Source organism: Paramisgurnus dabryanus, chromosome 18, assembly GCF_030506205.2.
Source record: "Paramisgurnus dabryanus chromosome 18, PD_genome_1.1, whole genome shotgun sequence".
NCBI lineage: Eukaryota > Metazoa > Chordata > Actinopteri > Cypriniformes > Cobitidae > Paramisgurnus > Paramisgurnus dabryanus.
Window position 1 is genome coordinate 930,331 of NC_133354.1, and position 14,470 is coordinate 944,800.

Sequence of the window (14,470 nt, forward strand, 5' to 3'; positions counted from 1 at the left end):
TTTGATTCTATTTCACTGTGTAATCGGCATCTTCTTTTGCACCACATTTTACACCAGGCCCAAAAACAAAAAAATCCCCATTCTGCCTTTTCCTGGATTCTGTTTTGGAGGAAGAAAATGTCAGGGCAGTGGCATTCTACCTCGGAGTGACATTTGGTACATCCATACCCTGCTATTTGTGGCCGAAAATTTCATTTTTACCCTTTTAGTCATACGAGTGGTGCTAACTCAGTTTCTCTAACACACACACACAATGCCTTCTTTTCCTCATAAAAATGAACATCTTTGATTTAAATGGTTAACACTTTGGTTACCGTAATTCAATGCATTATCTGTCCTCCATGCTCTTATTTATGCACTTGCTCAATGCTTATGTTTCATGCATAATTTGTAAAATGTGAATCATTTAATGTATTGAAAGCATTAAAAATAAATAAATTTCTAATGAAAACAATGTTTACTTTACAGCAACATATAGCCTATCCTCTCTAGGGGTCACACCAAGTCAATACATTTCATACAGCCCTGGGTAAAATACAAACGTCTGAAAGGGTGAGAGAGGGGTAAAGGGAGGGCAGAATGAGGTTTTAGGGAGGAGGGTGAATATCTGAGGTTTAAGGACTGACTTTCATTCCTGGGCAGCTCTCAGGCAACAGACTGCAAGCAAAAGAGTTAGTAAGCATAACTGACCCCAGAAAACCACACCAGCCATTGTCTTTCTCATTTTGTCTAAGTTGTTTTTTTAACATAATTATCTGAAAATATATAAGATATATTTACTTATAAAAGCATTTATATCATAGTTTTGTGATGTTTCTATTTCAAACAACCATTAAAAAAATGTCTTGCCCATTGCGGATTTTGCCCTTTGATTTAACCATGTTGATGTTTTAAAACAGTACCAATCTTTTAAGAAATAACCAAAATAATAGAAATTTACACCACATTCATTGTGGCATTAGTATTGTTTATTGTCTTTTCCAAGCAAATTTCTTAAAGTGGCAGTGCAAACATATCATTTTATGGTTGAAAAACAAATGGGGCTTAATTTACAACCTTTTTTGCAACCTTAAATACCTTTTCAACCATATGTACATTAACATATTTAATGTTAAATAATAATAATGTCAAAAGTAAACCCTGCACACAAACCTGAGCACGTTACACATCAGGATGCGCGTCCACGGAGGACTGTGTTTCATTGTAACAAGTTTTCGTGGTATTTTCCTCTCGGACAGTTTCTATAGAGACGCCTCGTGTTGCTGCCCGGGCGGTGGATAATAACCAATGAGAGGCGGGAGTGGGGGTGTCTGGTTACTCCCTCTCTCTCTCTCTCATTGAGCAATGAGAGGGCAATGAGAGAGCGAGAGCGAGCGAGCACTGATGAACCTTTCGGGCAGAAAGACTCTGAACTAGAGACACACCGCTTGTTTTTAGTTGCTTAAAATATTTACTATATTTACGCACAGGCTGCAATCTTTACATTTACGTTTTCAAGCACTGATAAGGATCGATTTTACGGCGAACATGGACCGTATGGACAGATCTTAAGAACTAAAACCTGTTGCCAGATCGACGCGCCTGGTTTTGCATTTCAGGTTTGCCTGTGGATGTGATGCTGGGCTCTTGTTTGCGCACTGGCTGGTAGTTGGAGAGAAGTTTGTGATCGGTAGTGCACTAAATTGTGAGGTAAGTTCGCATCGATAGTTTTGCGAAGTTTAATGTTTGAGGCTTTGAAGTTTGTGTGGTATTTAAACAGCGCGCGTAGATGTGCTTTAGCCATGAGGCTGTAAACTCGGTTTGGGAAACGTTTACTTGTGACCTGTCAAAGATGCGAGGAAATCCGACTTTTATTCAAACTTCATTCGACTTTTATAGAAAGAAGCATCACGTGCGTAAAGTACGGAGCTTTAAAGGCAAAACAGCGTTATTGCTGTAGCGTTTGATGGTGGGAAGGGTCTTAAGTAACCGCAGGTGTTGGATGTATCAGGGTTTCGACCACCTACGTTTAAAGGCCTCTTTGGATTTTGAGGTATTTTAGAAATAGACGTCATATTTACAACGTAAATATTGCACATAGTTCTGCAATAGGGACTGGTATTGTTAAATGTTTAGTTTTTAATGTCTCGTGCATCACTATTAGATGGTACACTCTCAGAAATAAAGGTACAAATGTTGTCACTGTGACAGTACCCTTTCAAAAAGGTACACCTTTGTATCCAAAGTGTTCGTATTAGTTAAAATGTTCATATTGGTAGTTCAAAGATACATATTTGTACCTAAATTGTACATATTAGGACTTTTTTTTTTTAGTTTTTTTATTGCCCCAGTGACAGCTTTGCACCTTTATTTTTGACAGTGTAAATGTGAATAAGTGGCATACTTTTCTCAAAAAATAAAATAAAATAAAAAAGGATACCATGCATCATTCACAAGGTTCCCACAATCATAGAAAAGCTGGAAAGTCAGGTTATTTTGATATTGTGGATAATTAAATTCACATAATTTTTTCAAAACCGTTTGTATCATTAGTTATTACTGGATGTAGATTTTTAAAATAATAATATAATATAATATGAAAGTGAATATCACCTGGCATTTAAATAAAGCAAACTAGTTTAGATCTTAAACACCACATTTCATCCCCAGAGTTCCAATTTAAAAGCTGACTCATTTTAAGTTTGTTTATATCCGGCAGTGCCACTCCTGATCTAATGACAGTCGTAACTTATTCATTCCAGCATAAACATGCATGAAATTATACTGTGGTTATCAGTTGACAGAATTAGAGAAGTTCCTTCCAGACATAGTGATGCTTGATTCATCGAGCCGTAGTTATAGGGGTCTTGTTTTCTTTTGTGCTGTGGTCCAAAGGTTTGTTTTATCTTCCGCACTGCGCTCAAAGAAGCTTTGTTTCTCGCCTCCATCGCAGTTCAAGGTTTTACCTCGGCCCGTCTTACATCTGGATCGTTGAAGTCTGGTTTGGTAATTGTGCATAAGTTCTCAGAGCGAGACTGCAATGTTTTCATTTAGTCTTGTGGTTTAGTTTTTACTAAATCTGTCCAGACTTTGTTATGTAACTCAGACATTGTATGCAAATGAGCGGTCCATTTAAACTTTAAATGAAAAAGTCTGTTTTAAGCTTAGAGGGCTTTAGGAACCTGATCCTGGTTTGATATGAACGCAGATGGCGTGGACGGTGGCTTCCGGTGCTGCGTTTTTGTGTGTTTATGAGGCTTTCAGTTTGATCCAATGAATACTTATAAACATTTCTGGATTATGATGCTTATCGTGTGATGTAACAGCCATTTGGACGGTGCATTTGATGGGTGGTTTTGGATAAGGAAGGCTGCAGGCATTGCTTGGCTTGCTTGTATTAGGTTTGTGTAAATATTTATTTTGTATTCCTAATACAGGGATGAGCAGGACACTGCTAGATAACTGTTGGTGGTTTACCACAGGATCTTACAATAGGAATAATATATGTTTGAAATAATTTTAAACAGGGTGCAGCAAATTAAACACTGGTATGTTTTGTTCTTATTTGGCTCTTATGGATGGATGGATGGATACAGCATTGTTGTTCCACTCTCTAATTTAATAAAGTGTTCTGCTCATCCTCTCCACATGGTTATTTTCCTTGCTGGATAAAGAAATGCTAAACGAACGCTTAGGTTTTGATGAAACCCCGCCCTCACACCTTTAAACCACCTCTGATGCTAAATCTGCTCCTTTACCATGTTATTTTCTTTTGGCCTGCTTCCACTGAGGAAATTCCAGCTCGACTTTACCACAGTACAGATTGCTTTTATACACCAGACGGACACGGTTTTAAGTTCGGCTTCTTTTACCTCACTCATTAGAAGTGTTTTGCTCAACTTTGCTTAAAAACGCATAAGTTATTTTCTGCTGAAGTCTTTGCTCTTGGTCTATCCAAGTCAAATCTTTGTAAAAACAAAGTTGCTTAAATCCTTTCCTGTCTTTTTTATTTTTTTCTTAGACAATTTAGAAAAACTAGATTTTTTTTTTTACGAATTTTGGTTGCAAAGAGGTCTCCATATATAGCCCTTACCTCTATCCCGTGACGTTTTTTGCAACATCCCTCCTCCCCCCATCGCCTCAGTCTCTGCTGTTGTATCTACCTCATTTAAGAAAGGAGGGAGTACTCTGGGTTCGGGCTGATATTCGGGCTGATATCCTCGGACAGCACGCCAAATATGCCTTAACTTATTTCATATTTGATTACATGTTAATGCAAATAGTAGATGTTTGTGTGATAAATGAAGATCATTTGATGTCTTGGTGGTTGCTAGGGTGTTCTGGGTAATATTATTTAGGGGCCATTTACATAACACGGTTTTCATCCGAAAAAAGTTTACCTCTGTGTTTACACAACAATGTTTAGGGGTCCTGAAAATGCTAACTTTAAAGATGGGTTTAAAAAGTACACGTATTTGAAAATGCCCTGTCGTTTCAGTTTAAACTACTAAAATGTAGATCTGTGTTAACTTACTGGTGACATCATGCTTGTGTTAAAGTGCACCTATTTCATTGCTAGAAACAATGCTATTTTGCGTAATGTATATGCGCAAGCATAATATAGTGCTTCTTTACAAAGTTATATCGCCATCTACTGGTCTGGCACGCATAATACAGCATTTTTATTTTTTCTGACAATGTTGTCTTGTGCAGTTTTTAAAAAACGTAAAATAAAACTTTTCTCTTTTTTACTATATCTCTGTTGTTTACATACGTAGCCTAAATATGGCTCCTTTCAAGGATTAGTCAATTTTCTTAAAAAAATCCAGATAATTTACTCACCACCATGTCATCCAAAATGTTGATGTCTTTCTTTGTTCAGTCGAGAAGAAATTATGTTTTTGATGAAAACATTCCAGGATTTTTCTCATTTTAAGGAACTTTAATGCACCCCAACACTTTAATGCAGTTTAAAATTGCAGGTTCAAAGGAGTCTAAACGATCCCAAACGAGGCATTTTGGTCTTTTCTAGCGAAATTATTGTCATTTTTGGCAAGAAAAATAAAAAAATGGCACTTTTAAACCAAACTTCTCATCTTCCTCCGGTCCTGTGACGCGCCAGCGCGACCTCACGTAATACGTCATCACATCAAGAGGTCACGGATGATGTATGCGAAACTACACCCCAACTGTTCTGACGTTGTTTTATGTGGAATGATACTAATTAATGTCTTTGTGTCAGTTTATTGTTTAAAATGGTCCGCAAATGTGCGTTACATATATGTAACACGTGACCTTTCTACGTCATTACGCAAAACGTGAGGTCACGCTGGCGCGTCACAGGACCGGAGGAAGACGAGAAGTTATGGTTTAAAAGTGCATATTTTTTATTTTTCTTGCCAAAAATGACAATCGTTTCCCTTATAAAGACCCTTATGCCTTGTTTGGGATCGTTTAGAGTACTGCAGTTTTAATCTGCATTAAAACTGTTAAGTGTTGGGGTCCATTAAAGTCCATTAAAATGAGAAAAATCCTGGCATGTTTTCCTCAAAAACATAATTTCTTCTCGACTGAACAAAGAAAGACATCAACATTTTGTATGACATGGTGGTGAGTAAATTATCTGGATTTTTTTTTAAGAAAATTGACTAATCCTTTAATGTTAGTCTGTATAATTGTATACCCATATTATCATCTGTCAGGTGATAAAATCGCTTGGCCCTTAAACTGAGTGAGTATGTACAGTATAGGTAATCATGTTTAGCACATACTGTCCACCTTTAAATGACTCAGTTGTACACATCATAAATGTATTTCTTTTCTTTCAATAGTGCGATGAACAGCATGCAAAGCAGGCTTCAGAATACCAATGACATGTCTTTAAATATCCCTTGCGGTTTTGTTTTTGGGTATGTAGCCTTTTCAGTGGATGTTTTACATATTTTGGGTTTTCCCAGGATGGAAACTGATTAAAAATTGGTATGCATTGAGTTTTACCAGAGTTTGTTCAGGTCAAACCAGACTTTTGTTCAGATGTATACCTTCATCCCAGACTCAACACGTGCCGGCGGGCATTACTAGCACACATGACCCTGAGAAACAGCAACGAGTGGCTGCTTTATACCAAAGGCCTCTGGTTTTCTCCAGATACCTCAGGGGCTTAATTACTGATCACAACACAGGGAAAGGAAAGAAAAACCTTTATAGATGTCGGCATCACACACTGATCTGGGATCAGAGCTGCACTGTAAACTGCATGCATTGCCATAGGGCCATTCGGTATCAACTTGACCATACTGTAGGTCTCCTGCTAAAGATGTTGAATTTGATAACTTTTATATGGCCTACCTTTTTTTTAACCATTGAAACCAGACATAAATATGAGCCATTTTAGAGCAAAATCATAAATAGTAAACATCACGTTAGGACATACAGTTCTTGTTTTATATGCAGCCATAGTGGAAGTGTTGAATGACAGAAGACAACCGAAAAAGCAGGAGCGGATTGACATAATTGTGGTCCCTATGGCAACCTGGTTATTACCAGGAATTGAGAGGAAGTTGAGTCTTAAGGGCCAAAGATGAGTGCAGAAATGATAGACTCACTCGGGAACGATCAAGATGAGCTAGCGTAAGAAAAGCGATGGAACAAGAAGAAAGACACTAAGAACAGAGGGTGGGCCTTTCTTTCAGCCCGCTTATGACTCATATGGGGTTCTGCCTTATAAATGTGTGCGTGTTTTGTTTTCACTGCAGAAAATATGTACCGATTCATCATTGCGCAGTAATCTGGTCCTTCCAGTCGGCTGCGTTTACTGCACCATATCCTGCAGACAGTAAGCTACTGTTCTGCTTTGCTTTAAGAACATGTGTTGAACGTGTTAGGTGGAGTTGGCGCTGTAAAAGTTCACAGTGAGGTGATCACATGATTCTGCTTCACAACCCAGATGCTACACTGTCCTTTAAAGGTACAGTTACAAAATTTGTACTTAAAGGGGACATTCCACAAGACTTTTTAAAGATTTAAAATAACTCTTTGGTGTCCTCAGAGTACGTATGTGAAGTTCAAGCTCAAACTATATAGATTATATAGATAATTTATTAAAATTGCCACTTTGTAGGTGTGAGCAAAAATGTGCAGTTTTTGGGTGTGTCATTTAAAATGCAAATGAGCTGATCTCTGCACAAATTGGCAGTGCCATGGTTGGATAGTGCAGATTAAGGGGCGGTATTATCCCCTTCTGACATCACAAGTGGAGCCCAATTTCAATTACCTATTTTTCTGCATGCTTGCAGAAAATGGTTTACCAAAACTAAGTTACTGGGTTGATCTTTTTCACATTGTCTAGGTTGATAGAAGCACTTGGGACCCAATTGTAGCACAAAAGTCATTTTTATGATATGTCCCCTTTAAAGGTACACAATAGGTCTTTAGGGTACCCCAAAATGTCAACATTTCAATGTGTTATATACACAAAAAGGCATAAAAATTAACCGGCTACTACTCCAGTGACAGATAAGTTTCAGTTTTGTACCTTTTTTCTGACAATTTACTTTGCAACGTACAATTTTTTTATTGTACAAAAAGTCTTTAAATTCAAACATAAAATGCATTTATTCCCATATTTAGAGAAAGCGTCTTAGCATGCTTTCTGCGGTGTTTGCGTGATTATTGTTGATTTGAAATGAACGTTTTTTGCTGTTGCATTTATAAGAAGGCGTGTAAAAGAAATTTAGAGGTCTGTGTTAATTGTTTAATACATTTTTTATTTTTATTCTCTTTATTTTATGTCAGTTTTGGCTCCCTGACACGCGACTGGCAATCAGATGTTTTTATTTTTTATTTTGTTTTTTGATTTGTTTTATGGACACAGAGCTGTTATATAAATGTCTCTGAAGGGAACTGTCAAGAAAAGTATTTTCCTTAAAATTATAGAAAATTAATAATTAATTTATACCATATAAACAATTAAATTTAATAAAAAATTACAACTTTGTTTTTTATGCATAAGCATACCAATACAGTTGAACGTACAGCCTAATGCAAAGTATACTTCATGACCTGTTAACAAGCAAATAAACATCCTGTTTATGTACTTGTTTATTCTTGCCTGTTGCTTAAATTGGAAATTGTACTCAATTGGCCCATTTGCTTGTAAAAAAAGCCATAAAAAAAATCATGATCGGTGCATTATTACTGTCTTTGATAGACATGTTAAATATAAATATACCATTAATTATATTAAAGAGTGAAATTTTAGTACCAAAAATATTTTGTACTTCCTTTTGTAAGTCTTTTTGGGCAGTACTTTGTGATTAGTTGTGTTTAGTATTGTGTTTACTCAGCATTGTTTTTTCTCCCTGCTGTCTGGGACTCCAGATATGCAATCCATTTTTAGGTTGTGACACACCAGTTAAGAACCAGTTGTTAAAATAAGAGGAAGCACTTTAGCCTAATAAAATTATCATGTTTTATGTCATTCAAGTATTTTAGGTCTTAAACTGCGATGTGTTTTTGGAAAATGTGTGGCTGAGGTAATCCAGGTTCTCAGGTTTTCTAATTTTAACAGATTGAGGGAGAAGGAGAGTGGGGTGAAGAAACTGCAAAGGATTCTGGGAAATTGGAATGTTGCTTTCCCTACTCCTGGCTAAAGCATCTCCAAAAAAAATTTTGAACTCAACTTACTGGCATCGGGGTTTCTTTAGAATTGCAAACGATTTAACCGGGTCCAACCACAGATTAATGTTATGAGAAAATAAAACATCCTCTCTATCGGGCTTTGGTGTTTCATTGGAAACCATCACCCCTGTTTTTTGTTTGATTGCTTCTGGAGTTTTATCCCTGAATCTGCGTTCTGCCAAGTTCTGCAACAGAATGGAAAATTGAATCTAAAATGATGATTCTCATCTTAGGCATTCATGGGAAAAACAGAGCGCCTGGTAGACGAATCAAAACATGCACCATCCAACTGTCTTTTAACCCCCTTTACCCATTTCCAAAGTGCACTTCCGAAATCTCAGCTTTGCTCTTAAGGTGGGAATATTTAGGGTAGTCACCTGGGCGTAGGGAGTGTGATCACGTTTCAAGGATTAATCTTTCCAAAATCTTCTGAACTGTGACCAGGAAAACTCTGACCACGCTTACTGTTTTTCTTTCCCCACTTTGCTCGGTGTTGGGGGAATAACTTGGCCCACACCTCCAATTCATTGCCACGGTTTTTACAGTGCTGTCTAATGGTTTTACGTTTCACCTCACAGTTTATTTTTTCTGACCTTAGAAGGTCTTAGATCTCCATATTTGAAAGCTTGACATTTCTTGTTTTCTATTATAGATGTTGTGTCCTTCCAGACTTTTCATGGAGACACAGCATTTAAAAGCAGTCAGTGATTTCAGGGCTCATTTGCATGCATTACATAGAAAACTTACAAGCACACTAGCAAAACATGTTCAATATTTAGAGGATAGAAAATGGTCAAATCTAAATGATTTAACTGTTTTTGGAGTAAGAAACCTTTAGCAGCTCTGTTTCAGAAATGAATGCAGATATGCTTGGGATTTTAGGAAACTAAATACTATATTACGGTATACTACATTTGTGTCACATTCCCTTACTAAAATGGATGTGTACTTTACATTGCATTTACAATTTACATTTTTGCATTTGGCAGAGGCTATCATAAGCAAATTTCCAAGGTATACATTTTTCAGTATGTATGTTCACTGGGAATCGAACCCACAACCTTTTACGCTGTTAATGCAATGCTCTACCAGTTGAGGTACACGAACACTTGACCAAGTATCACACAGTTATGATCTTGGAAATTCAATGTTGTCTAATGGTGCTTTTCCATTGCATTGTACCCCATGGTTTGGTTTGGGTCAGGTCAGCTTACTTTTGGGGGCTTTTCCATTGAGTGCAGTACATAGTACCCGGTACTTGTTTTAGTACCACCTCGGTTGGGGTTCCAACCGACCCGAGCTGATACCAAAACGTGACGCGAAAACATTGTAGATCACTGATTGGTCTAAGAGAATTGTCACTACCTGTGTCATCGCTATAATGTAAAAGATTTGCTTTACCTTCATGCCAACTTGCGCTGTCTCGAGTAAACCTGTTGTCATCTGTGCTTTGCTGTATGTTCCCAAACTCCCTTTTAGTGATGAGAAACATCCACAGGTTGCGAATCAGGAGCACCATAACAGTTTTTATCCAGACTTGCAGTTTTGGGCAGCACATTCGCGACGAGCACGTCCGCATATATGATTAAATGCAACTTAAACTAAATGTTTGACTGATGCCACGGGTGTTTGTACAGAAACTGTCATGTTAGACAGAGGTAGTGATAAACGTGATGTGCAAACATTTATTTGTGGTGGTCAATTTAAATTTTGTGGCGAACTGAGAAATAATAAATGTATGGGATTGTACAACAATGCTCTCACTTCGAAGTGTTGCTAAACTCGATGGAAAAGCTAACCAAGCCAAAGTGAGGTGAGCTGACCAGACCCAAACCAAACCGTGGGGTACTATGCAATGGAAAAGCGCCATAAGATAATACTTTTTGGCAAGTTAATCTAATTGCGAGTTAATGAGGCAACATTGTGGTTATCATTTAGTTCAAACACATTGCATTATGGGTATCAGTGTTTCTTTCAGTGTGCTCTTGTTCTATACTGTGTACGTTGTGTCAAAAGTGGTAGGTCATCCAAATTTTGCATTGCAGAAAGAATATGCTGTGCAAAGCATTCGAAAGTGGTAGATAGTTCCCCATTCCCAACATTCCCATAATCTCACACTAGAGATTACTAATGGGAATGAGGCAGTGCACCCTGAGAGATGGGGGAGGCTGTGTTAGAATAACAAAAGCAGTGGAAGACAATCTGCATACGATAGCTGCCCGCACTAAGTGCTAATGAAGCATACGAGAGGGGTTTGAAACACACTTTGCTCCCCTCGTTTCCCTCTTTTAGGGAGTTTCTCGTCCCTAGCGTGCATTCCTGCATAAATATGCGCTTATCTGTGGCCCTTTTTGTCTGAAATGCAGAATGACCCGCTCTCTTTCTTAGCCTGTGAGAATATGTTGGATGGGTAATTTGATGGTGTTTTCATTTCTCTATGAAAACAAGAGAGAGAGTTTTGGCATTATGTGGACGTTTTGTTCAAGTAATCTGCGATTTTTAAAGGCTAAAATCAGCCCACCAATCACAGCGAGAGTTTTTCTGTGGTTTATATACATATTGTTTCATGTGTTCACATTTTTATGTGTCATGGTTTATGCTTGTACTGTATGTGCTATGTTGGTGTTCCTGGAGCTCAGTTGGTATTAGCAGTGCAAAAGTTCATGGGTTTGATTCCCAGGAAACACATACTGACACAATACTGTATAGATTGAATGCACTGTATAAATTGCTTTGGTTTAAATGCATGAATGTTAATAAGCATGTAGCGCTGTGACTGAAAAAAGTTTGAGCCCAGTCTGCAATGTGTGTCTGTGTGTGAACTTATGAATGCGTTCTGGCATCACACCCCTATGATGTTTCCTGCGTACACACTGTTTGAAAGTTCTGACTCCACAGTTCAATTGAAATGTGACACACAGTATTTGAGTAGCCCCGTGTAATGCCCGCTCAAAAGTAATCCCTTAAACCCAGTGCTTCCCCTGTCTCTTTTTATCTTGGGATTTCCAGGGGTTTACAACTCTTTGTCCTTACAGCTGTGGCAGCATTGCATAAGTTGGAACATAATGACAAACAATTTCAACACAAGGCTTGTAACTGACCCCAACAATTAAACCTGACGCAACACGATTGCATTCGCCTGTTTTTGTTGTTAAACTTGACTTTACGATCAACTTGTGTATGGGTTAATCAGTTTTTGCCATGAATATAGCCAATGGCATTAAGAATAAGAATAAAGAGTTGACTTTACTGATTTGCATATTTAGATTAGTAGGATAATTATCCTAAAAATTAAACTTATCGCTATATTTTCATCCAAAATTGCATATTTAACTTAGAATTAAATAAAAATTAGAATATCACATAAAACATTTGTGAATAGTTGAAAAGAACAACATCATAACTTTTCACAGTTGGAGGAAGCCACTGCGGGTCTTTATTTTGCCTAGAAAAAGTTTTATGCATATTTTTAGAATTTTTGTATCTTGGTGTTTCCATTTAGGTTTATTTATCCGATCCAAAATGCACATAAAAGTAGGTGGATACAAAGTTGGAAATTGGAAACAACTTTGACGTTGTTGTTATGAAATTATATAGTACGCTGGAAATATAAATAAAAATTTAGGTCAGCATTCAACATTATTTGATGTAGGGCTGCATAACGAATAATCGCAACTAATCGTTTGCAGAATAAAAGTTTTTGTTTACAGCAAAAATGTGTGTACTATGTTTAATAATTATGTATACATAAATACACACACATGTATGTATAATTTTAAGCAGTAGACGCCGGTGACAACTTTTTATATATATATATATATATATATATATATATGCGATTTAATTGTTATGTAGCTTTGTCTTTAGGTGTATAGAGAATATGTGTATTCAGATCAGCTTAATGTACCTGTTAAGAACCGACTTTATAAGAGTAACATGGCTATGTTTGTCTATCCTCAGGCACCATGCACGTGTCTCTGGCCGAGGCCTTGCAGGTGAGAGGCGGACCCCTGCAGGAAGAGGAAGTCTGGGCCGTCCTGAACCAAAGCGCTGAAAGTCTCCATGAACTCCTCCGCAGAGGTAAACCACCATCCTGGCTCACACGACACTAAGAACTCCCACATTTCTCAAGGGTGCTCAGCCAAGTTTGAGGCCTTGGAGTGAGTGAAACAATCAGAAACCTTGAATTACAGCCTGATAGTGTTGAAAAAAGACTGTTGATAAAACCCAACCAAAGTTTTCAGCTGTCTGCTCATGGTTTTTGATAAATAAAACACCCTGTTTAGTTTCTGTAAGGTGTAAAGTTACATAAATGCAGTGTAAACACCAGTCATCCACGACTTACGAAATATAACTAAGGCTATGTGACAAACCGCCCATGTACATAGGCAACATTCAAATGCATCCAGTGAGTTTAAGTGTTTATAATGCACTGTATTGTTGCCTATTTCAGTCACGTTTGATGTTTTGTAACTGTTAGGGTTCTCTTATTGAAGCTGAAGATTTTTACTTGCATAAAAAAGCTTTTCGAGATTGTGTTTGTAGTGACGTTATTATCAATAAACACTCCAGCTCACAGTAGTTTCTGTTGGCAGTAACATGAAGAGTATGCCGAAAGATCCTCCGACGTTGTGTATCACAAAACACTAATGACACACCTTTGGGTTGATTTGCTCGGGAATTTGAAGGTTTATGTTCCTTTCTGTACAGTGTTGAAATGAAAAGTATCTTCATCAGTAACTTCTCAGTTTCTGTCAATTTATTTTCACCCTTGTTTCTATCAGATCCTTTCCTTGTTCATCTGGTTTCTCTGGTTTGGTCAGATTGTAACATTTTCAGTTTTTTTCTTTAATTGTTTCTCGTTCTCAAGGTGTATCTATCAACACTTAAAGTCGGTGATATGATCCTGCTTAAATAGAAACAGATTTCAAGTTCATGCCTTTTTGAAACTTTTAAATAAAGTTTATAATAGTATCCACTAAAACACACCATTGCTGTGTCCAAAACTGCATCTCATACACAGTGCACAATATTTGGCGTCTGCCATTTTGTAGTGATGTCCGAAACCTGAGTGAACAAATTAAAGGAAAACACCACTGTTTTTAAATATTTTGCTATTTTCTTACCTCAACTTAGATGAATTAACACATACCTATCTTTTTTCAATGCATGCACTTAATCTTTGTACAGCGCCATGTGAATGTGTTAGCATTTAGCCTAGCCACATTCATTCCTATGGCTCCAAAGAGGGATGAATTTAGAAGCCACCAAACACTTCCATGTTTTCCCTATTTAAATACTTTTACATGAGGAGTTACACGAGTAAGTATGGTGGCACAAAATTAAACTTTTGTTTGGAGCCATAGGAATGAATGGGGCTAGGCTAAATGCTAACACATTTAAGAAGCGCTGTACAAAGATTAAAAGTGCACACATTGAAAAATTATAGGTATGTATTAATTCATCTAAGTTGATGTAATAACATAGTAAAATATTGAAAATGCTGGTGTTTTCCTTTAATTCCCTACATTCTTTCACTACTTTTTACCCACAATGCACACTAACTCAATCACTAATGTACTGTTTTAAGATAATACCAAACCAACAGTTTGCTAACTTTATATATTTATTAGATTAGAAACAATAAGCACATTAAAGCAATCATTACATGTGATTATATGAAAAATTAATTTATTTTTGTGCAGGTGTTGGTCGATCTGAAATAGTAACAGACTGTCTCAATTACACAGAAACCATTTTCCCACAGGCATGCCAAAAAGCCAATGCAAAAACCTTAAATGTGGAAAATATT

General features: G+C 37.1%; 1 protein-coding gene across 8 annotated transcripts in view; it reads left to right on the plus strand.

Moving 5' to 3' along the window:
* The first annotated feature begins 1,356 nt into the window (after positions 1–1,356).
* Positions 1,357–14,470, plus strand: part of ptpn13 (protein tyrosine phosphatase non-receptor type 13) — a 126,410-nt gene continuing 113,296 nt past the window's right edge. For all 8 annotated transcript variants that reach the window (XM_065243944.1, XM_065243947.1, XM_065243946.1 and 5 more), the window contains exons 1-2: positions 1,357–1,689; positions 12,619–12,738. In XM_065243944.1, the coding sequence (XP_065100016.1) occupies positions 12,624–12,738 (115 nt within the window). In that variant the 5' untranslated portion in view covers positions 1,357–1,689; positions 12,619–12,623. The remainder of the gene's footprint in view (positions 1,690–12,618; positions 12,739–14,470) is intronic.